Source organism: Eleutherodactylus coqui, chromosome 9, assembly GCF_035609145.1.
Source record: "Eleutherodactylus coqui strain aEleCoq1 chromosome 9, aEleCoq1.hap1, whole genome shotgun sequence".
In the NCBI taxonomy this organism is placed as follows: Eukaryota; Metazoa; Chordata; class Amphibia; order Anura; family Eleutherodactylidae; genus Eleutherodactylus; species Eleutherodactylus coqui.
Genome location: NC_089845.1, coordinates 1,152,501 through 1,175,527, shown reverse-complemented (window position 1 = coordinate 1,175,527; position 23,027 = coordinate 1,152,501). Strand labels below are relative to the sequence as shown.

The 23,027-nt window shown below is 40.4% G+C and overlaps 1 protein-coding gene across 2 annotated transcripts in view; it reads left to right on the top strand.

The window, feature by feature from the left end:
- Nucleotides 1-3,787: 3,787 nt before the first annotated feature.
- Nucleotides 3,788-23,027, top strand: part of IRX4 (iroquois homeobox 4) — a 21,513-nt gene continuing 2,273 nt past the window's right edge. Inside the window, exons 1-4 of one of the 2 annotated variants that reach the window (XM_066579085.1) lie at nt 3,788-4,140; nt 7,004-7,156; nt 7,459-7,710; nt 8,472-8,578. In XM_066579085.1, the coding sequence (XP_066435182.1) occupies nt 7,112-7,156; nt 7,459-7,710; nt 8,472-8,578 (404 nt within the window). In that variant the 5' untranslated portion in view covers nt 3,788-4,140; nt 7,004-7,111. Of the gene's footprint in view, nt 4,141-6,060; nt 6,876-7,003; nt 7,157-7,458; nt 7,711-8,471; nt 8,579-23,027 lie in introns of those variants that run through there. The other variant, XM_066579086.1, reaches the window with a different exon arrangement.

Sequence of the window (23,027 nt, the reverse complement as noted above, 5' to 3'; positions counted from 1 at the left end):
TACAGCAGAGCATCTGTTACCTCTATATAGTAAGATCTGATTAAGGGTGCGTTCACACGAACGTATATCGGCTCGGTTTTCACGCCGAGCCGATATACGTTGTCCTCATGTGCAGGGGGGGGGGGGGAGGATGGAAGAGCCAAGTGCAGGAACTGAGCTCCTACCTCCTCTCTGCCTCCTCTCCGCCCCTCTGCACTATTTGCAATGAGAGGAGGCGGAACGGGGGCGGGGCTAAGTTCCGGGAATTAGCCCCGCCCCCGTTCCGCCTCTCCCCATTGCAAATAGTGCAGAGGGGTGGAGAGGAGGCAGAGAGGGGGCGGGAGCTGAGTTTCTGCTCCTGGGCTCTTCCAGCCTCCCCCCCTGCACATGAGGACAACGTATATCGGCTCGGCGTGAAAACCGAGCCGATATACGTTCGTGTGAACGCACTAATACTCAAACTCATTATTGCAAACTAGATGTTTTAGTAAACTGCCATAAGGACCATGAATAATATGAAACCATTCTACAGAGACCATTAAGGAATAAAACAAAATAAAAATCTGTTTTTCTTGTTTTAGATGCAGCAAATGTTTGCCTCACAGAGTCATTCTTATTTCCTTGCTTTCTGGGGCAAAGATTTTCTTAACAGGTGATTTAATGGCAGGTCAGTAACTGTTGCTTTAATTGAGTTCTATTGATGTTCATTAAGTCTCATGTATAGGTCAAGTGCTCTTTTATTCGAGGTGAAAGCAGCACTTCTGCTTTGAGGAGCGATATGACCCTTTTCCCTTTTTATAGTAAATAAAATTATTGTCTGTCTCAGCACTTTTCTTTTAAAGCTATTGTAATCCAAAAATTACATCAACTGCAATTTCCACTGGAGACTGGCTATGATTAAAATGTCTTTGCAGTCTGACACTGTGCAAAATTAGATATTTTCATGTATTGTTCTAAGGCAAAAAAAGAAAAGAGAGTCTAAATATATATTTGCACCCAGGTCATTAAAATTAGGTTGAGCTGGCTGTGAGAAGGTACCTGCACCTCTGTTTGATGTGATACTTTTTGTGCTCCTTTAGATAGAAAGCCCTTAGGGTTTCATTGAAGTCATTAGGCATATGTGCCTTTTATCTGCTTCTTTCAATTAATTGGATCTGCAAAAATAAAAAAATCTTTTTTTTTCAGAGAAACTAATTCTTTTAGCATTGTGGTGAGTGATTTACTGTAAGTATAATTAAAGGCTCATGTCCTGGACAATGCAAGCAGTAGTGTCAGCCTCTAGCTATGGTTTAAATACACTCATACTTGAACCTTCAACACTTGTAAAGCAAGGTAAGATCTTTTATTTTATTATATGTACTCTGTTATAAGTTACAAGTACAAGCTGGATGACTGCAAAAACCATGTCGATTAATAGGTTCATTAAGTGTATTGTACATGCAAGGTATCAGATATAAAGTAAAGCTGTCATTAATTTATGTTTAGGAAATGTTTTCTCCTTAGTACAAGGATAATGAACCATAAACATGAGCAGTAAGGATGGAGGAGACAGGACAAGATGAAGATTTCATATGATTGTGTTTTTAAGAAATAAAAGATTACCCTACACTACTAGAAGGATGGGGAGAATCACCGAGTGTAAAATCAGGTTGTATTTTAATCCGAGTGGGTAATATACTGCAACCAGCACTATGTGCAGCAACCTTTCTTCTAGGAAGATATGCTTTTTGTATATGCATCTTGTTAGATATACTGTAGATATAATTTTCACTATACTGTTATGTACATTATTTTAACTACATATGAAGCGGGGTTACAAGGTGGGAAATGTTAATCTGTTGTAAAACAACATATAATGTGCATTAGATCATTAAAATCTGCAATACTGGGTCATTAAAGGATCTTTAACTCAAGTCCTTAAAATATAGTAATTAAAATGAAGTTATGGATAACACATTTTACAAAGATCAGCATAGAAATGGGTATCAATGTAGATGTCATTTGTTGAATATTGTATATTTGAACTAGTTTTCTTAAGACTACTTGCTGTACTTATTGTATTGTCGGGTATACTTGCAAAGAACAAGTTGCTATATCATTAGAAGAGGTCATGTTACTTCAACATGGCTTTAGTTAGAAGACAATGACTGAAGTCTTAACAACCTGTGTATTAGATATGGGTCATTAGAGGATGACCTTGAACAAGTCTCTGGAACTCCTTTTTCTTGAGGCACAGCATGGGAAGCTTGCAATAATATTAGCTTGTGTAGCACATCATTATTAGACAATCTCAGACTTACAAGTATTACCAGTATGTGAATACACTACAACCAATTCAGCTATATAGTGAAACTGAGAAAGGATATATGGCAGTATATGGCTGAATTGGTGTATATAGTAGACAGCCTCTAACATCGATTTGCTGCTCCCCCCTTGGGTTTTCTTGATAAATTACATCCATCTTGACCTTTTACATACAACTGATACCAGGTGTACATCAAACAGCAGCAGGATAAACCGTACAAGCATTGAAACAATAGACTACTCTGGAGCAACTTTGTACATATTCAGATCTGTACAGCGCATAAAAACTGAGGGACCAACAGCACAGGAAGACAAGGAGCTGATAGAAATGTCTTAAGGCTGGGGAGTAATTTACAGCAGATTGCTATATAAACCTAACCTAGTGATATGGATAAAGTTACCTGGAGGCAGTAATGTGTCCTCCTGGACACACAACAAATTGAAATGCATGTGCTGGAAGAACATAATAAGAGGTCTTTGTCAGATTTATTCTGCCAGGTGTGCATTTACGTGATCGCTGTACATGGCAGAAATAAAACTCTACCCTGCTACTCATATAGAACATGCTAGCAGGAACTTTCATTTATTTTGCCACTTGTCAGCCTGTCATCATTTGTGTTGGTGATGGTGATAGATGATCTGGGCTCAGCTTCTGTAGCTACATCAGAGATTACATAAAGGTACTCAACACGGTTTATAAGTGCTGGGTTCACCCTAGGCTCAGTCATGTAGACTCAAGAGGAAGGTGGCATTGTGGCAGCTCTGCTGCTGCTTCTAGCTTATATTCCTTGAAGTTGCATTACCTGAATTGTGTGGTGTAATAGCATTGCTTTCTGTATGCATTAAGTAAACACCTTGCTCTTTGTCACATATTAACTCCAAGACGAGATGAGGTCAGGAACGGGATAAATCCATCCCTTAGTCGTCCAGGGAAGGTATGAAAAAATAAAGACCCGGCCCTTTAGGACAGAATTTCTATATTGTAAGCATAAGGTAGGATTCATTAAACAGAGCCATCAGCATTTACATGTGCGCATTTCAGTTGGGGCTACTGCCATACATACATACATACATAGGTCCCCTCCGCAGGCTTCACTGTATACAGGGCAAACAATCATTTAACTATAGATAAAAGTTGGATAACTCCATATGAGGGCATTTGAAGCCAGGCAAATGTCATCTATATAGATTTGCAGGTACAGAACTTGATTGACTTCAACGTTTATGCACTTCAGATACTTTTCAACACGATATTGTCAAACCAAACAGCGATATATGCTGACAACGCACGTAGATGATAGACAGATGATAGCTAGATAAATGAAAGAAAGATAGATAGATAGATAGATAGATAGATAGATAGATAGATAGATAGATAGATAGATAAATGATAGACAGATGATAGCTAGATAAATGAAAGATAGATAGATAGATAGATAGATAGATAGATAGATAGATAGATAGATAGATAGATAGATAGGAGATAGATAGATAGATAGATAGATAGATAGATAGATAAATGATAGCTTAGTCATTTGAGTACATTAAATGACTTTCCCATTGTTTTACATGGAGGGGAAACTTTTGCTGCTGTGTGCAGAGTGCCCGCTGCGCCGGTGCAGAGCTGCGTTAATCAGTGGGCGCCGGTGCTCAGTGGAGCTGTGCAGTGTAACGTCACTCCAGTACACAGGCTTAGTGAAGTGATTGCGGTGCCTGGGGACTGAGAGCACTACTTCACTCTATAGTCAGGTATGATCCACACAAATGTCTCCATTACCAGCCAGTGACACCGTGCCAAGCACAGCACACCTCTAGTCTGCGGGAACCAGGACCAAGCAAGGCAAGCTGCTCAACCAGGTAACATTCACTTCTTTTACTACTTTACAGGCAGGTGCTGGAAGCCTCCTGTACTGACAGTACTATGTACAGTGCTCGGTACATGGAGAGCTCGGCACTGTCTGCTTTATAAAGGCTACACTCGAGTGTTGTTATGTCTATTCTCTGACTGGGCTTTCATAGATTGTGTGCTCTTTGTTCCTGAAAACTTTCCCACAGATGAGATCCTTCCATTGTAATATGCGGCGAAATAAACTCCTACGAACTTCTAGCCATGTGCTGCATTCAGCTATGATAATAATCAGTATGTTAATCATTTTGTACTAATTAATCTGAAATCTATAAATGCCAATTAACAACAGCCTAAAGCGACTTTACTAGACTGTATGAAGAGAGACAGAGTTGTCCTAATATCAGTCCATAGCTGCCACATGTATACAGGATGTCACCTGTATTCTCGATACTGTCACTTCCCTGGTATGCTAGAAGTGGACACTGAATTCTATCTTGTAATAATTAGAAATGGCCTGTAGGTATTTATAATCCATTCATCTGTGCTTATAGCTGCTCAATTCTGTAAAATATGCTCTAGAGGTGAAATGTTAATGAACGAAGTGCTATTAATTTACCATGGCTATCACTTAAGTGATGACACAATGAGCAAACTGCTGGGGCCCCAGCCAGTGCCATTCACGTGTGACATGCCCTAATGTGCCATATGTTTGGAAAATCAAAGGCTAAATGTTAACTTGGCTGAGTTCATGTCCCTGGGAACACTGGGTGAAACCTTTCTACTGTAGAGATTATAGAAGAGCATCACTGAGGAAAAACTTGTATTTAACTTTCTACATTCACGAAGAATACTATGTTGTCTGGATATTTAATGTACCATCCCACTTCTTGTATTAACTTCAATCCCAAGCGCTCAATGAATTTTTATTTGACAGCCTTTGTTATGTAGATCAGATTGTTTGTAGCCGGGCAGGACACTTATTAATATGGCTGCTGTCATCTGTGCGGATTACATATGCCATTACCAGGAGTGGGCTTTATTAGCGGACCCTAGAAATACGATTTCTTATGTCATCCTCACTTTAAATGGTAATGATCCTGCTGTGTATGTGAATACATGTGCTAAATAAAAGTACAATAGTTAGCATTATTTTATGAGGTATAAAACGCAATAGAAAAAGTTACTACTGTGTCAGAACACATTAGTGCTATAATGGTGCTTACCGAACCAGTACCAATCTCTTAAGATAGATAGATAGATAGATAGATAGATAGATAGATAGATAGATAGATAGATAGATAGATAGATAGATAGATAGATAGATAGATAGGAGATAGATAGATAGATAGATAGATAGATAGTCTGTAGCAGGTTGTCATGGACTAGAAGATGATGTGAAGCTATGTATATAAGTATTGTCATCTTTAAATGAAAGCAATTAAGCAGTATATAGTATATTCGGTGAACTGTGGTCTCCAGATAGTCATCAATCACTCTCAACCGAGCTGTCAGCAATGGGCACATTCGTTTCTGGGAGGCAGTCTTCCAGCTGGGGAAAAGCAGAGAACACCGTCATTAATTAGAGTGTGACCCCGGGGCTATCCGCATGTCTGAACCCAGGCAGCTATCTGAGCAAGTCAGCACACTATAGATACATAGATATAGGCTTACCTGGGCGCCCACCCTACTGCCAGGGCACACATGCCCCGCATCAGTCAATTCCATCGTTTTAAAACTCTCCTACTTAATATAGTGTTTTGTTATTGTGTACTGTAACATGTAGTATATTGCTGAATATTACATATAATCCGTGTGTGTATAATACAAGCCGTCAATTTATATATTAATATATCACTACATTTTATAGTGTAATACTGCGTTAATATTAGGGTAATAATGGGTCCACTCTAATAATTAATGTAAAACTCTTAGTAACTTTTATGTAAGTAGAATACTGCAATACTTCCCTTCTTGTCAAAAGATTGTTAAAAGCTCGGCTGATTTTCCTGTCTGATGAGCCAAGACATAACTGTGTACATACATGGACGTGCAAACAAATGCCGACTTCTTGGCTGCAGCGTTGCCCATTACACATTATAATTGCACATAAGGGGCACGTTGCACATCATAATTTCATATAAGGGGGCACATTTTAATTGCACATAAGGGAGAACATTGCACAGTTTATTTGCGCATTTTCGATTCATTCTAAGTTTTTCATTTCTTTTAAAGTGCTTCACGCCAATAATTTTAGTTTAGCGCTCTTTTTCATTCTTCACAGACACTAATGAGTTAATGCAATTGATAGGATTTTAAGTGATTTTTATTATTGACTACAATTGATGTCTAATTTGTTGAGTGAGATGGATTTAGGATTTTAAACTGCAGCCTTTGGAGTTGAGTAAGAAGTCGCCTCTCTGCCCCTCTCACTTGTAAATGAGGCTAATTATTAGTGTGAGAAACAGCTGCTCATTAATTAATTTCTAATTAAAGTGCTTCCCATCCTTCATTGAGTAAGGAGATAAAATCATTACTGTGTATGGCAATGAGTGTTTCAATCATTTCCTCTCCTTGCACCAGCGCTGTACAAGCACCGAGATTTACCTTGTACGATCCATAATAGCGATCGTTGGAGATCTGTATTTGGCACCCTTGGCTGCACCGCTCCGGGAACGAAAGGGTGTGCTGACGTCACGGCGGGCCCCTCGCCTGCTGCCTTTCTGTGTACCGATCATGATTTTTGGTAAATGTGCTTTGGAGCAATATTTCAATATTCCCGTCTCTTTTCAGTGCATGTCTATGCATTTCTAGTTGGGGAGGGATTAAAGGGTTAAAACTTAAAGATGTTTTTTTTCTTTTCGCCCCTTTAAGCTTTTGGGAAACTGTGGTCGCCAACTGTTACAGAAGAAAGCTCCCAAACAGTAATAAGCTAGAGAAAGCCTCCTCCTGCCTGTCTTGGGGTCCGGGAGTTGGTGTAACATGTCCTATCCGCAGTTTGGGTATCCGTACTCCTCCACACCTCAGGTAAGCGCCATTGTGTAAGAGGGATACATGTGCAGGACGATGGCGAAGTCTTAGCAGGGAAATGAATTAATATTTCGATGATGGTGATTTTTAGGAAATGACAATAATCTGATAAATTGTGTATCACGTTCCTGATTAGACAATATAGGTGCTCCATAGACTGTTTTATCCGTCTCTGTAAGACTTGTTTATTGCAATGCTATTCCTGAGCATTGAGACAGCACTGTGTATAGGTTTACATATTGACATGCGGTGTTCCTGGGCTATAGCCCTTGTTCTCATCTGTATTACATTCCCCCTAGTTCTTGATGACCACCAATTCCTTGTCAACCTGCTGCGAATCAAGTGGAAGGACTCTGTCAGATCCAGCTGCTGCAGCCTCTGCTCAGACCCCCGTCTATTGTCCTGTGTACGAGAGCAGGCTGCTGGCCACTGCCAGGCATGAGCTCAACTCTGCAGCTGCTTTAGGAGTTTATGGGAGCCCATATACAGCCTCTCAGGGCTATGGCAACTATGTTACATATGGCACTGATGCTTCAGCCTTCTATTCTCTGGTAAGACTACTCTTTCTTTATAAGACAAGTTGAAGACATTCCATGTACTTATTTTGTAAAGTAAATGAATTATACAGATGTGGTCGTGCTAAATTTGTCATTTGGAACTATTGTATATTTTCCATCTTGCCATAGGGCTGCATACAGGTATTTTACTATATAAAGAAATCCGTGAAGCTTGGTATTTTCAAGGCTGCAGTATGACCAAAGCATATATACATATATATATATATATATATATATATATATATATATATATACACATATATATATATTCCCACAGCTTGTCCTTCTTCACATTCATCTGCTAGTATTACATCTATTCTCCAGATTAGCATAGAGTATTTATCTTCTCTATTCTTAAAAGATAAACAGGAAGTGACAGCATGAGATGGATGTTGTCAGTTCTTTTATCTTTTCTTGTAGTGCAGAATATGTATTAAATGTGTATGAACTGCTTCCCTTATCTATAAACATATTAACAGTGGAATGAGTTTTGGAAGAAGATGTTTAATGCACTCATTCATTATATATCCACAGAAGCAGAGAGCAATATACAATTGTGTCATGTGAATTAACTAATTTGTCTTGTATTTAGCATTGTATGTTATATGGAGAGTATTAAACTGTGTCTGGGAGCCCAGATAACACTATGGATTGTAAATAGGAAGTAGATTTCTGATAGTTAATGCAAGAGAATAAAATAGGATTGTGTCCTCTCTACATAGTGTCATATGAACACTCTTGACCTTATGTTACAGAACACATTTGATTCAAAGGATGGCACAGGATCTGCGCATGCGGGTATTGCCCAGACTGCTGCTTACTATCCTTATGATCACACCCTGAGCCAGTACCAATATGACAGGTAACTGATTTACTTCTAAAGTCATTGTCTCATTATAGTATTTTGGTGATTTGGTAACTTCTGGTATGCTGCTAACTATCTTCTACCATCCAAGGTTTATTTAGTTTATTGAATTGAGGGACAAAGTGCTATAGAATTGAAACTTTCATGTTTTCTTCACATGAACTGGTCAAGTTACTATTAGTAGTATGACTGTTCTTTAAAGAAGGATCTTACTTTCATATCCCATCTACAAGACTGGGTGTGGAAGCAACAGGCTCGTAAATCTTAGGTCAACTACTTATGTCTTTACGTTGGGATTTTGGGAATCATGTAAAAATCAAATCAGAACATGTAGCAGAGCCAATAGGTTGCACCGTGCTTTCATCCACTTCCGGCAACTATGGGTTTTTTTTCTGTTTTTCAAGGAAGACATGGTCTTATTCAAAAACAGGCTTATGTCAACTCATGCATTAACTCATTTCTTGCACTTATGAATACACGCTGTAAGGCTGGGTTCCCATATGTCCGGCCCTCCAGCTTTTTTCCCCCTCAGGCATTGTAGTTAAATGCCAGAGGGAAACTGATGCTAGAACTCTTCCCATAGTTTTTATGGGACAGTTCAAGGCATCCAGCATCTCAGTTTTGATACAAAATGTCTTCCTATGTCAGACAGCAAAATGTTGCGTAGAGTGTTTCTCTGCCTAGCTATGAATGTTGGACTGCCACAGAAAGTACCCCCAAATAATCTAAATTGTGTCTGGGTTCAGCTTGGAAACACTGGCCAGATACACCCAATGTATGTGAACCCAGACCAAACGCCACTCTTCATACATATCATCTAGCAATAGAATTGGTATGTCCACAATTTTCATATACCTGTTTTGATTTTCAGTAGTTTATCACCTTGTATCCAGTTTTTCTATTGAACCTTTCATAGATGTAAATTGTACAAATTCATCATACACATCATCAGGTCACAGCTTCATTCTGTCACAATTGTGCTTTAATAACAGTGAGACCTGTGACCTGGGAAGTGTAGTTGGTCAAACACTTGATAAGTTTGTTGCCTCTTCAGCTCGGACAGGTTTAGCCTGTCTTACATGTCTACCACTAATAGCAAGCCATACATATACATAGCAGCTGATTACCAGGTTGTGGATGTTGTTATTTTAGGTAAACAAGGGGGTCCATAAGTTGAAAATCAGAAAGGCATATAAAATGATGCTAATTTGTCCATTTTATTACATTTTAACTCATTTCTTCATCTTTTATACAGTATATGACATCAATACATTTTTGTGACGTGAAGAGGCAAAACTGCCTAAACACGGCCAGAACCTGAAATGCATTTGTTATGAATGGAAGTATTCTGACTTATTTTAATTTAATCAGACGCTCCCTCACCACATACTTTTTTGAAGTTCCATATATGTATCTATTCCCTTTTAATGAGTCAGTGAAATGAAGCCGTAAAAGGTCATTTACACAATTAGAGGTATTAAATAACACATTATTGCACTGGGATATCTAAATTGCGTTCATTTGCAGTGACCTATTTTTGTATTGTCCGTTTCAAGTTACATTGGTCTCAATGAACAAAAGATACATTATCTAATGCATCTAAAATGAGCAAAATGGTTTTTGGTTTAAAGCAGAGGATGAGCGTATCTCAGTGGTGCTAATGCATCCCAGGCCCTCTGCAATATGCAACACCTTGATGGAGTGACAGAATACCTCAAATCTCTATTTCTTTGCTGCTCACTATATTATTTTGGATCCTCATAGAAAATCTGCACTTTTGCTCCTTCAGCATTGCAGCTCTGTTTTTGTTGTGTCCAGTATTGGGAATTTTATCTTTGCGAGGTACATAGTTCTGTAATTATTGGCTTTATGGGACCAAGCTTTCTTTCATTTCATCCTGAGCCTGCGTCAAAGGTATAACAGTGGAAGACTCCCCCGACATATACCCCAGACAGAAGGATATGACTTACCCTATCGCATAAGCATACAGTGGAATACATTGCCCATAGGCTCTCATCGAAAAATAATAAGTATACTATGCAGTATATATTCATATACTGGAAAAGGTAGTAGACTATGCTTTCCTGCAGATGTAAAAACAGGACATATACTGGGTGCATTGGGGCCTATGGACAGGTCTGAGGTACACATCGAGGAATACTCCGGATGTATAGCTTCAGCATGTAGATAATTGATATGTGGACAGAGACCTACATCCCCGTATGTTGCAACGTGTAGGAGTGGTAACCATAAGATGTGAATCAGGAAATGTAGAAAGTTCTGTGACTCTTCCATGTATCTGAATGGCAATAGTAAAAAGCCATGCACATGCTGCAGAAATAACTGCTTTTACATGTATAGAACAGATTTTCATGGCATATCATGGAGGTGATATAAAATACTGTTAGTGCTGCAGTTGGCTTTGTGATATCTGAAGCAGATCAATGACAAAGAAGGTCTGACAGCTGGGATCACCAGCAGCACCCAGACTGAAAGTGCCCCTCGTCTTGACGGAGCATCAGCAGGTTTAACCAAGATTTATCTAATATTTATATGCACCTAAGGAAAGTAATATCTGCAGGGGACACTTACTTTACATCTTATCTATAATCATTGGAGAGTTTCATTACTCTGCTACTTTAGATTGGAATAAGGATTCAACTGGCCTACTGGTCCAGAAACATGTCTATTCTCCAATACCCTCTGGCTTCATTGGTGATAACCCCAGGAATCATTTACTTTTTCTGTCTGGGAATAATTTAAACATCTTTTTCATAGGCTGGAGAGTTAAGGGGTTATCAAGGGCTTAAATATTAATGATAAATCTTTCAGATAGTTCATCAATATCAGACTGGTGGGGTACTGACTCCCAGCTCCCTCTTGAAAAAGCTGTTTGAAGGTACCGTGGCATTCGGATGAGCACCGTGGCCTCTTCTGTGACGCTACATTCATTGGTCACATGTTATTTCTCCCTTTCAAGAGAATGGAACTGAGTGCAATACCAGGCACCACCACTAGACTGTACAAGACTGTGCCTAATTTACAATGAAGAGGCTGTAGTGCTCAGCTGGGGGTGCCAGAATTGGAACATCATTGATTTAATAACAATCTATCCTAAGGTTGGGTCATCAATATTTAATTCCCTGATAACCACTTTAAGGTTTAGTCACATAACCGAATTGACCAGAAGAATTAATGAAATTTGTAAAAAAAAGAAATCATGCATTTTACTTATCAAGATTTTTTGCACAACAATCAAAGGACTGATGAATATTCTGGCACTGCTGGCGGACAATCTGGCCAAGTATATCTAGCAAATGTATTGCAAATCTCTGTGTCTGTCTCAAATGATGCTGTGTTTGTTTCCAGTAGCCTTTGTACTGTTATCTATGGGAGAAATGGTTTACATTTCGTTTGGTATGTGGTGAACATAGATTTGCATTTGTCCAAGATTGGAGCATTTTTTGTCAATCAATTTGCCATTCCATTTCTAATTAATTAAAAGTCACCAATGGAATCCATGATTATCTATAAGCACCAAGCATTCAGATCTACAGCAAACCTTCCCTCAACCCAATGCACATACTGTAGATCCAGAAAACACTGGCACATATACTGGACATACACATGCACTCAACACTCATGGATATGCAGTAAATACATATATACAACACACCAGCAGACACATATATACCACATATATACAACACACCAGCAGACACATATATACACACATATATACAACATACCAGCAGACACATATATCACACATATATACAACATACCAGCAGACACATATATCACACATATATACAACACACCAGCAGACACATATATACACACATATATACAACATACCAGCAGACACATATATCACACATATATACAACACACCAGCAGACACATATATACACACATATATACAACATACCAGCAGACACATATATCACACATATATACAACATACCAGCAGACACATATATCACACATATATACAACATACCAGCAGACACATATATACACACATATATACAACATACCAGCAGACACATATATCACACATATATACAACATACCAGCAGACACATATATCACACATATATACAACACACCAGCAGACACATATATACAACATACCAGCAGACACATATATCACACATATATACAACACACCAGCAGACACATATATACAACATACCAGCAGACACATATATACACACATATATACAACATACCAGCAGACACATATATCACACATATATACAACATACCAGCAGACACATATATCACACATATATACAACATACCAGCAGACACATATATCACACATATATACAACATACCAGCAGACACATATATCACACATATATACAACATACCAGCAGACACATATATACAACATACCAGCAGACACATATATACACATTATGGGACCAAGTTAGATTTATAGATTATTTTTACGTTACACCAAACAAAAAAAAGATATTTGTAAAGGAACACTAAACACAGAGAATACAGAAATAATATGTCTATTTTCTCTGTAATCATCGAATAATGCATCATAATAATACAAGCACTTCCTTGCTGAATATCCTCCTTTTCTGTGATCCAAATCAGTCTCATATTGCAATAAAAACTGTGAATTCTTCTGTGTGCGTCCCAAGAGATCAGCAGCGTCCTTTTCCTCTGGCTGTAGAGCAACCAGCAGCAGGACAAGTCGCCACTCCTATCCACTGCCAGACAAAAGTCCCCGAGCCTCACCCTTATCCTTCTATCCGGCAAAGATGGGCGAGGATAAGGGGGCCTCCCCGTGAGTGCATGCCAGTGCTTGTCCTATATGCAGATTTGGATGAAGGTTTGCAGGGAAATTGCTACAGATTTCACTGTTTGTGTAATGTCCAGAAATTCTGTACCAAATCCATAATGAAATCCATAATTTGTGTCAAAATCCACATGTAAAACGAGCATTTTTTGGTGGGTTTGTTTGTGGTGTGAGAGTATGCCCCCTCTTACAGGCGCCCCCTAACCGCTGTCTTCTCTGCAGGAGGTCTACAAGACTGTCTTCAGGGTATGTGCACACATGGTGGAGAGATTCCACAAACATCTGCGTGAAAATCCACCCAAAATCTGCACTCAGATTTGTATGTAGATTTTGATTCTGGGATTCCCTGCGGTGTGCAGACAGTTTTAGACGAGCACATTGTAACAACGAGTATCTGTAATACACGTTATGGAGGGCATTACAGCTGTATGTCGTCTGTATTTGCACTCAGATTTGCTGTCATTGGTTTTATTTTCTACTGGACAAACACTGATCCATATTTGCCCGACAGAAAATCATCCCAATGCAGAAGCAAAAAGAGACATAATAGGTCATGATACATGAAAAACAGCCATAAAATATGTCCCTGTGAATACATAGACTTACATTAACTCCACAAAACACGGACCAAGTATGAAAGCGGCCTTATAAATGAATTCTGAGGTGAAAATCTGCTGTATTTCTGTAACAGAGTGCCATGGACTTCAAAATCTGCCTCATCTTCCCGCTGCAGATTTTTTAAGTGAATGGAGTTTTTTGGAACGCTCTACACTTGCATTGTACTGGATATTACTGTGGAAATCCAAAGCCTGAACCGCTCTGCAATTCTGCAATGTGTGAACTAACTTCCAGAAACCCGTATACAAGCCTGCATACTGACACTGCAGGCAAGTTCATCTCCAACGAGGTGTCTCTAAGGTCGCCTTATACAGGACGACGGTGCCAGCAACTATCACCTATGCTTTACACAGGAGTGATAGTCTTTCTGTGAATGGTGGTGGAGTGCGCTCGAGATCATTCTGACCGTCCACCTCCATTCACAGATGGTAGCTCAAGGATTGATTGACTCCAGTTTATACGGCCCGACAGTCGCTAAAAACCAAGTGACTCCGACAAATGAGTAATTTGTCGCTCAATGCCCTATCGGTGGCCGCTTGTACACGGAACGACTATCGCCAAAGTTCGCTGTTTGCAGTGACAATTGGGGTGATAATTACCCCTTGTAATGGGACCTTTACTCAATAAACCACAACATGATGTTTCCTGTGAAGCATATATAAAGGGATTGCAGCTATCAGACCTGGCAGTAATACTCTCCAATGATTTAATGCCTCTGACAGACTTTCTGTGCTACAGCCCGAGTTGTGATTTATCAGAGATGTACATTTGAGGCAGTTTGCCAGATCCGTTTCGACCTACATTCTATTCAAACAGACTTTGGAAGAAAGAACAAATACAAAAAACCTGTATTTTATTTCCTGCACCTGTCTCTACAGGTCTGCGACGAACTTGGTAACAGAATGCTCTCCAGAAATAGTAACGTTATAAGATCACCCAAAATGATTGGCATCAATACGTAGGTGTAATAAACGGACACCGGACACCAGCTATACTATTATATGTGCAGGAGAAAGCCCTCATCCCTTGTGTGCTTAGAGCATGGCTCGGTCTGTAGACCTTGTACGTCAAGTGGTAATGTGTTCCTCATGGTGCAGTTACAAAGACATCGGACACTTTCACAGCAGCGCTTTTTATCAGGTTGTTTCTTCAGTATTTTGAGTGTGACTGATGTGAACTGATGGATAAAAGTCATATATAAACTGTAGCTGCTTATTGGCTCCCTTTAAGAAAATAACCTTGTCGAATTTCTACAGCAAACCCCTGTGTGGTGCGCGTTGTTTTCATCCAACCACTGGCCAGTCTGCTTGATGGAAACATTGTATGCAATATATTCTTCTCAGACAGGCCTGATGAGCTAAACACACATCCAGCATTTAAAGCAACCCTCCAGGTCTGGAGAAACAAAAATGGCTGCAGCACTTCTCTGACTACCTGATGCACATGGTACATTAAAGGGGTTCTGACATGAAGAAAAAAAAATTGTACTCACCTTGCCTGGCCTGGCCCGATCGCCAGGCATGTCCCCTCCAGCCGGCATCATCTTCTGTGCCTTTAAAGCAGAGCAGGAGCGGTCAAAAAGACCGCTTCCTGGCTCTGCTCCGTCCGTCAGGCACTTCCGAGGTCAACGGACGGACCGCTCACAGCAAGCACGTCACAAGCAGTGCTTGCTGTGGGCGGCCCGTCCGTCCGGCTGAACTCCGGAGTGCTGCGCATGCGCAGTGGAGACGCAGCCCGTCCTGACTCCTGTCAGAGGGCACCTCTCTACTGCGCATGCGCGCGATCCCGGAGCGGCGCGGCTGCTGGAGGAAGAAGACTGCCTGCCGGGAGCTGACCCCCCGATGTCAACAACAACAGAAGACAAGGTAAGTGTTATATTTTTATGCTTTAGCAGCCATTAAACCATGGGTTCCCTGGGTCCATTAGGCACACCAGGGGACAATGGCTGCTAAAGCATAAAAAAATTATTCATGTCAGAACCCCTTTAATATGCATCATTAATGTAAGACACTACGCCTGCTGTGATTGGCCAGTGCTGTCCACATGAGTCATGCTGACCAGTCAGAGCAGCATGTAATGTCTTGGACTAATAATATGGACAATGTGCATCCGGTAGTCAGAGAAGCGGTGCTGCCATCTTTGTTTCTCCAGGACCGAAAGGTCACTTTAAGAGAACCTGGGAGTAGATTCATGCTGTCCTAACCGTAAGCAGCATACAATACTGACACACTGTCCCCTTACAAGTAGTTACATTGTACTCTGTTTCTAATGTTGCAAAGAATATATCATTTTAATAAGTACGATGTACTTGCACGTGCCTCACACTTGCAGATGCGATATTGCTGTGTTTTTTTTAATACAAATGTCAATAGGACTTCCTAATGTTAAAAACTAGAGATGAGCATCGCCTTTTTCGAGTACCTGCTGGCTCGTCCCTGAAGATTCGGGGGGGGGGGCCGCGGGGGACGCGGGGGTCAGGGGCGGCGCGGGGCAGCGAGGGGGAGCGGGGAGGAGAGTGAGAGAGATCCCTCTCTCTCTCCCTCCCGATCCCCTCTGCAACCGCCCACTCACCCCCGCGGCCCCCCCAAATCTTCAGGGACGAGCCAGCAGGTACTCGAAAAAGGCCATGCTCTATCGAGTATATCGCCTTACCGAGTATGCTCGCTCTTCTCTATTAAAAAAGCATCACAAAAAAATCACATAGCAGAAAGTTGCGATTGTTATGCAATGTGTTATTAACATCAGAAAGTCCTATTGACAATTCCGTTAAAAAATGCAGTGATATGGCGATCGCAACTGTGAAGACCCCCTTATAGACACTTATTCTGTAGATAATGTAATATTTAGTAAAAGATTTATATGATTGTAAACTGGTTTATTTGTTTGTTTATAAATATTCAATAAACATAGAATAAAAAAAAAAACAGCTACCAGAAGAAGCATCCACTGGGTGGCGCCTCTCTGACTTCTCCCTGCCTGACAAGTCTCTACCCACACTCCAACATCAATCAAGTTGAGCAGGGTGGGGAGAATCCAGAAGGGAGCCCTCAGCTGACGATTCTTCCTGTGCCCAGCATTCTACAAAGCTAGATTTTCTCAGAAACTCCATAATGTTTCAGAGTAAAACATAGTTTATAGAAATGGGGTAATTTTTTATGCCGCCTGTGATTAGGGCAGTGTGAGCCTGCTGCCAGGTTACCTTGTAAGAAAATGTGTAATCAGAAAGTGACCCACTATTTTACTACGGAGTGTGTAGGTCCTAAATAAGCTCTTTAGCGATGTTATGCAAGTGGTGGTTTAACTGCCTTAGAATTTTCTTAGACTACCAAAATTATTTTTGCCATTTTTTTTTGGCGGGGTGGGGGGGGGATTGAAGTAGAGCTGCAATTTAATACCTTCAATAATAAAGTTCTTTTTTTCTTTATAGTTTATGCTACAATAAAGTATATGAAAAAAAGGTTTGGTACGGTGTTAGCCAGTGGAGTAAAGTGTGATTGTTCTCAGTGAGAGAAACCAAGTAATCTTGTAAATATGATACCTTTTAATGGCTAACAAAAATAAATGATGTCCCCTTCGTCAGGCTAATGAGTGAAACTAGTTTGGATGGCACATAATTATAACATACAGATGCAGAGGGGAGCAGAACACACTCCTCTTGATCTAAAGAAATGTTTGCACACAGAAATTTGGGACACAAGACAGTCCGAGGAGAGAGACAAACACTAAATCAGTTCACTAAGCTGAGGAATGAAATAGTTTTATGATGTCTCTTATCACTAATGCACACATAAGAAGATAGAAATACTACCTCAACAGCACCACCTATTGGATGGAAACATTCTTACAATAAATTTCTGAATTCTTATGAGCAAAACAAAAAATGATTGGGAAGAGGAAACCCGTCTTGACCTCCTTCAGACCTTTTATACTCCAAGACCTAGAGCTAGGGGTACTAAAGAAGGCTGCAAAGAAACTCCATCATACCCTACACAAAGATGACCAACTGAAAACCATATTCCCGGACCCTCCGCTTCTGTGTTACAGGCAACCTCCTAATTTGAGGAATTTTATAATCAAGAGTGCATTGCCCTCTGATGCTCAAAAAGGAACTTATCCCTGTAATGTGAAGAACTGCAAGACTTCCTCACATATACTGACCACGGAGAGGACACGGATCCCCAGCACACAGCAGGACTATAAGATCCCACCTCCTTCTCTAATGTTGTGTCCCTGATCCAGTGCAGTAAGTGTCCTGTTGGGGGACTTTATATCGGGGAAACAGGACAAAAACGGAGAGCCAGGATGAGATCTTATTGACACTCAATTGGAAAGAAAAAAACGGAATTACCTGTGGCAAACCATTTTTGCGGTCACGGACATGGCATAGAGCAGATGAGAGTTATCATACTAAAGGGCAACTTCAAGTCACAGCATCACAGAAGGATTGGGGAGTATAGGTTTATGGCCATGTTTGACACCCTCAAGAATGGAATGAACCTCAGCCCGGGTTTCTTTCCCATCTGAACAAGTGCATTGGAATCCAATGCTTCAGATATTCAAGATCTTCGTCCGCCATTTTATCGCAGCAAAATAGCCGCAATAAAACGTTCATGTGAATAAAGCGTGTTTGAAGACTATGAAAGCAAATCCATTCTTCGAAGCCTACCAGTTTGTCTTCTCTTCTCAAGTAATTCTGACATAACCTAGAAATATGTTTTGAATCATTGTTTTGCTGTAATGTGAACCCCTGACCAACTAGGCGCACACCAGTGGGTATTGCATGGCATACCAAAATTCTGTGATAGCCCTTTTTGTCCGGTGTGCCAGTTATCCTGCGCAAGTTGCCAACTCTGGATCCAGCAAAAGAGCCTAAGACCATCACACTTCCTCCTCCATGTTTGACAGTTGGTGTCGAACACTCAAGAACCATGCTTTCACCTATTTAATGGCATGCAAAAACCCTGCATAGTCTACCAAAGATGTCATAATTGGATTCATCGGTCCATAAGATCGACTTCAGTAGTCCTTATAATCAAGCAAGTCTTTTTGCAATCTTAACAGTGGCTTTATTACTGATGCTCCACCTGTCAAACTTGCACATAGAAATTTTGTCTTCACAGTTGAAATGGAAACGTATTTATTTTCTGCTGCATTTAGCTGTGCTTGAAGATTTTGTGCTATGCAAACTGTTGACTCTCAAAAACTTGTCATGTGATTTTGTAATGGCCTTTGGTCGACCAGACCTCCTTCTTTTAGAGTTTTCTCCAGTCTCCAGTCTCCAAGTGCCTTTTGATGATACAGGAAACTGTACTGATTGACACCTTGACTTTCTTGGTTGGGCAGAACTTCACTTCTAAGGGTTATAACTGTCTGTCTTCTTTGGTTAATTGCCTTTTCCTTATGATTATGATAGCAATGTTCTGTCCTGAAGAGCAAAACTGTCCAAATCTGCTCTAGAGGGTGGTGTAACGCAATGTGTTTCAACACTGCTTATATAGAATCAGAGGGTTGGAAAGTAATCTACAAAAAGATGAGACACCTGTACAAATAGTTTGCATCTAATTACAAACCCTAATTTGCTTTCTGTGCTGCAGAGTAGCTATTCTTCATATGTTCCAATGGAAAAAGCCCTTTGGTTAAAATCATAAATTCAGTTTATTGTTGTGTTAACATTTCATAATCATTTTATGTTTTTAACTTACTTTTGAACCTTTGAATCATTTCACATTACTTTATTGGACATTCCCATGTCTTTTTTTTTTCTTATTTTGCACTTTCCACTGTAACTGGGACATCCATAAGAGGTCCAGTTACAGCTGAAAATATCCCAGTATGGTGATATTAGTCAATGACAGACCTAAGCCGAGTCTACTAAGATCCAACATGCTCTGCTGTTAAAAAACTAAGAGTCTTGGTGATTTTTTTTTCCAAGTCACTGTCTATATAAAAAAACAACCTAAAGTCTTGCATTTTTAACTCCAGCCACTGAGCCTTATAATAGACTTAAAGGTTCTAAAAACCTTTTGGGGGCATTTTTTCTACTTAAATGCATGTATTTTGGGCTGTAAATCAGTTTTGCCATAGCATTTAATTAAAAACTCACCCTTTGACTTCTGCAGTTGATTTAAAAGTTGCAGACTGATTAAAGGCCCATTTAGATGGGATGAATATTGGGGAAACAATGCGCGACACTCATCCCCACATACACTTGCTCCCGTGTTATTACACAGGTGCTAGTATCGCTGGCTCACTCACAGAGCGGCCAGCAGGGAATGACGATGGACGATGAGCTGATCGCTCGGTGTAAATAGCAGCCGTTCAGTACTGAGCGACTGCTATGTTAACTCAATGGAGAGGGGCGGGGGAGAGCAAGGAGTAAAATCTCCTCCAGCCGCCCCACTGTGAGCCAGCGATACTAGCTCCCGTGCAGCAGCATGAGAGTGAGTATGTGCAGGGACGCGTGTCAGGCATCGTTTGCCTGACATTTGTCCCATCTAAATGGGCATTTAGTGCACTGCAGTGCTGTGCTAGGAAAAATTAGAAGATGGGTCAGCACTAAGTCAGTGCCCGAGTCCCCATCCTTTCTAGAATCGTGGTGGTTCCAGTAGTCAGACCCTCACTGATCATAAAGCAATGGCATAGCCTAGTGATACGGCATCACTTTATAAGATCAGAAACCACTTTAAAAGATCCTTCATTTATGTTTTTGACAACAACTAAAAAACTAACATGAGCATGGCCTTACCCCTTCAAACATCACATGCTAGACAACATACCAGGCAGTAATCTGCTGGTTGATTAAGTACACATGCAATGATTATTAACCAATGTTGATAGATATTAGAGGCATCAGCCCAATTATTTAATATATAATACAAGGTTACAACTGATCTGATTAAGTTGCACATGTTTGGACAGACCACATGGTACTCAGAATAGGTATAGACATAAAGACAAGACTGGTGATACAAATGAAATGTTGTCTCCATGGTGATAATCCAATATGTTTAGGCCAATTGATAACAAGTGTGTAGATCCGAAAATGATCTGCAACCACAACTGTATATAACTAAGACTGAGAGTTAACTTCCCATGTAGGCAAATGCCATTGGTACAAAATGAGCTTGTTGAAGGGTGTTCTCATGTGTGGCATTATGGGAGATAGATCCATATCTATACCATAAAGGGAACCAAACTAAATTCTATAGTCCTGAATAGGGATAAGCACACTTTTGAAAAGTTTGGTTCAGTTGATTTTCTAAATTTCAGAACAAAAGGGGAACATGTACTAAGCCTGGTATTTGCTGCGCTTAGTATGATTTCCTCCAGCGCTCGGTGCACTGAATACATGAAGAGACACACTCCTCTTCATGTACTCAATGCATCCCCGGCTTCTCCATGCGCCTTCTGAGAAATCTATTCCAGGTGCAACCTGGCTTTCATTTGTGGTATAATTTACACCAGTTTCTGGGGTAAATTCTACATAAATCTGTTGGTCACGCCCCTTCCAACAGGTCCTGACCACTTTTTTTTTTAAGCCAGGGCTGATACAAAAGGGAGAAGAGTTGTTACATTTTGGCGCAAGCAAGGCTTGTGCAAATGTGTGCAACCGTTAAATGTATCCTGGCGTACAGCCTTTTATACGTTTCTCAAATCAAACTCAAACTGCACCCCTAAGATTCATTGGTATTGGTGCAGCGGTCAGCACTGCTCAAATCTAACAGCATCTGCGTGGAGTTTGTATGTTCCCCCTGTAGTTCATAATAATCCCATTTATTCAGCACATGGATATTAGGCAGTGCTTTACATCCCTTGATATGTTCTGTCTCTGTTGGGGCTCACAATCCATATTCACCTATTAATATGTTTTAGGAGCGTGGAAGGAAACCCACACACCACACATACAACATACAAACGTCATGCAGATGTTGTGTCATATTTAAACCTAGGACCCCAACACTTCAAGGCAACAGTGCTAACCACTGAGCCACTATCTTCCTCCTCATCAACAAAGTGACACAATGTAACAGAAAGCATGTTTTTGCAAACCATGGTTCAATTCGGATGCTTATGTGCCTATTGTAGGTGATTTTGCTAGTGAACAGAGATCAGGATGGGCACTCTGATTAATGTGATGGCAACTAACCACAGCAGACCAAGAACACAAGACCCACTATTTTAGAGACACATTTGCCATCACAATGTGTCCCTTGTCAGAGTTGCTCAGATCCTTACACATTAACTTCTAGAACTGACTGTTCCTGAGGAGGAAGAAGGAAAAGAAGAAACATGGTGGCTCAGTGGTTAGGCATTTTGTCTAGCAGTGCTGCTGGGGTCCTCGGTTCAGGTCTGACCACAGGCCACATCCGCATGGAGTTTGTATGTTGTTTATGTGAGTTTCCTCCCACACTCCAGAAACATACTAATAGGTGAATATAGACTGTGGTCCAAAACGAGGACAGAAAATATCAAATGATGTGAAGTGCTGCACAATATGTATGTGCTACATGGATGTGGTTATTATAAAACACAGGGAGAACATGCAAGCGCCATGCAGATGTTGTCAGATTTGAACCTAGGATCCCAGCGTTGCAAGGCAATAGTGCTAATTGCACCACTTCCTCCTCCTAGTGGGTTTGGCCAGAACGAACCACCTAAAATTCAGGTTTGCTCCAAAACAAGCTTTTAGCTAAGGTTGACCCCAAACTAATGTTGACTGATTCGGTCACCAGTTGATTTGGCAGCATGGTAACAGAAATGATGGTCACTGTTGTATACCGGTTATTGCTTTGCTAGTGTTCTGCTCACAATGCGTAGCATACAGTATTTTACAATGTCCCTTCATCTTCTGGCTTCTTTTAATATTGGTGATAGTCATTATACAGCCAAGAAAACTCCAAAGAATGCAGCACTTGATGCAAAGTAATGTGTTAATCGCACCAATAGCATCTTAGTAGCTGGGCACAATTCACAATGCAGTATGTATGCCTAGCAGGTGAAAATGTC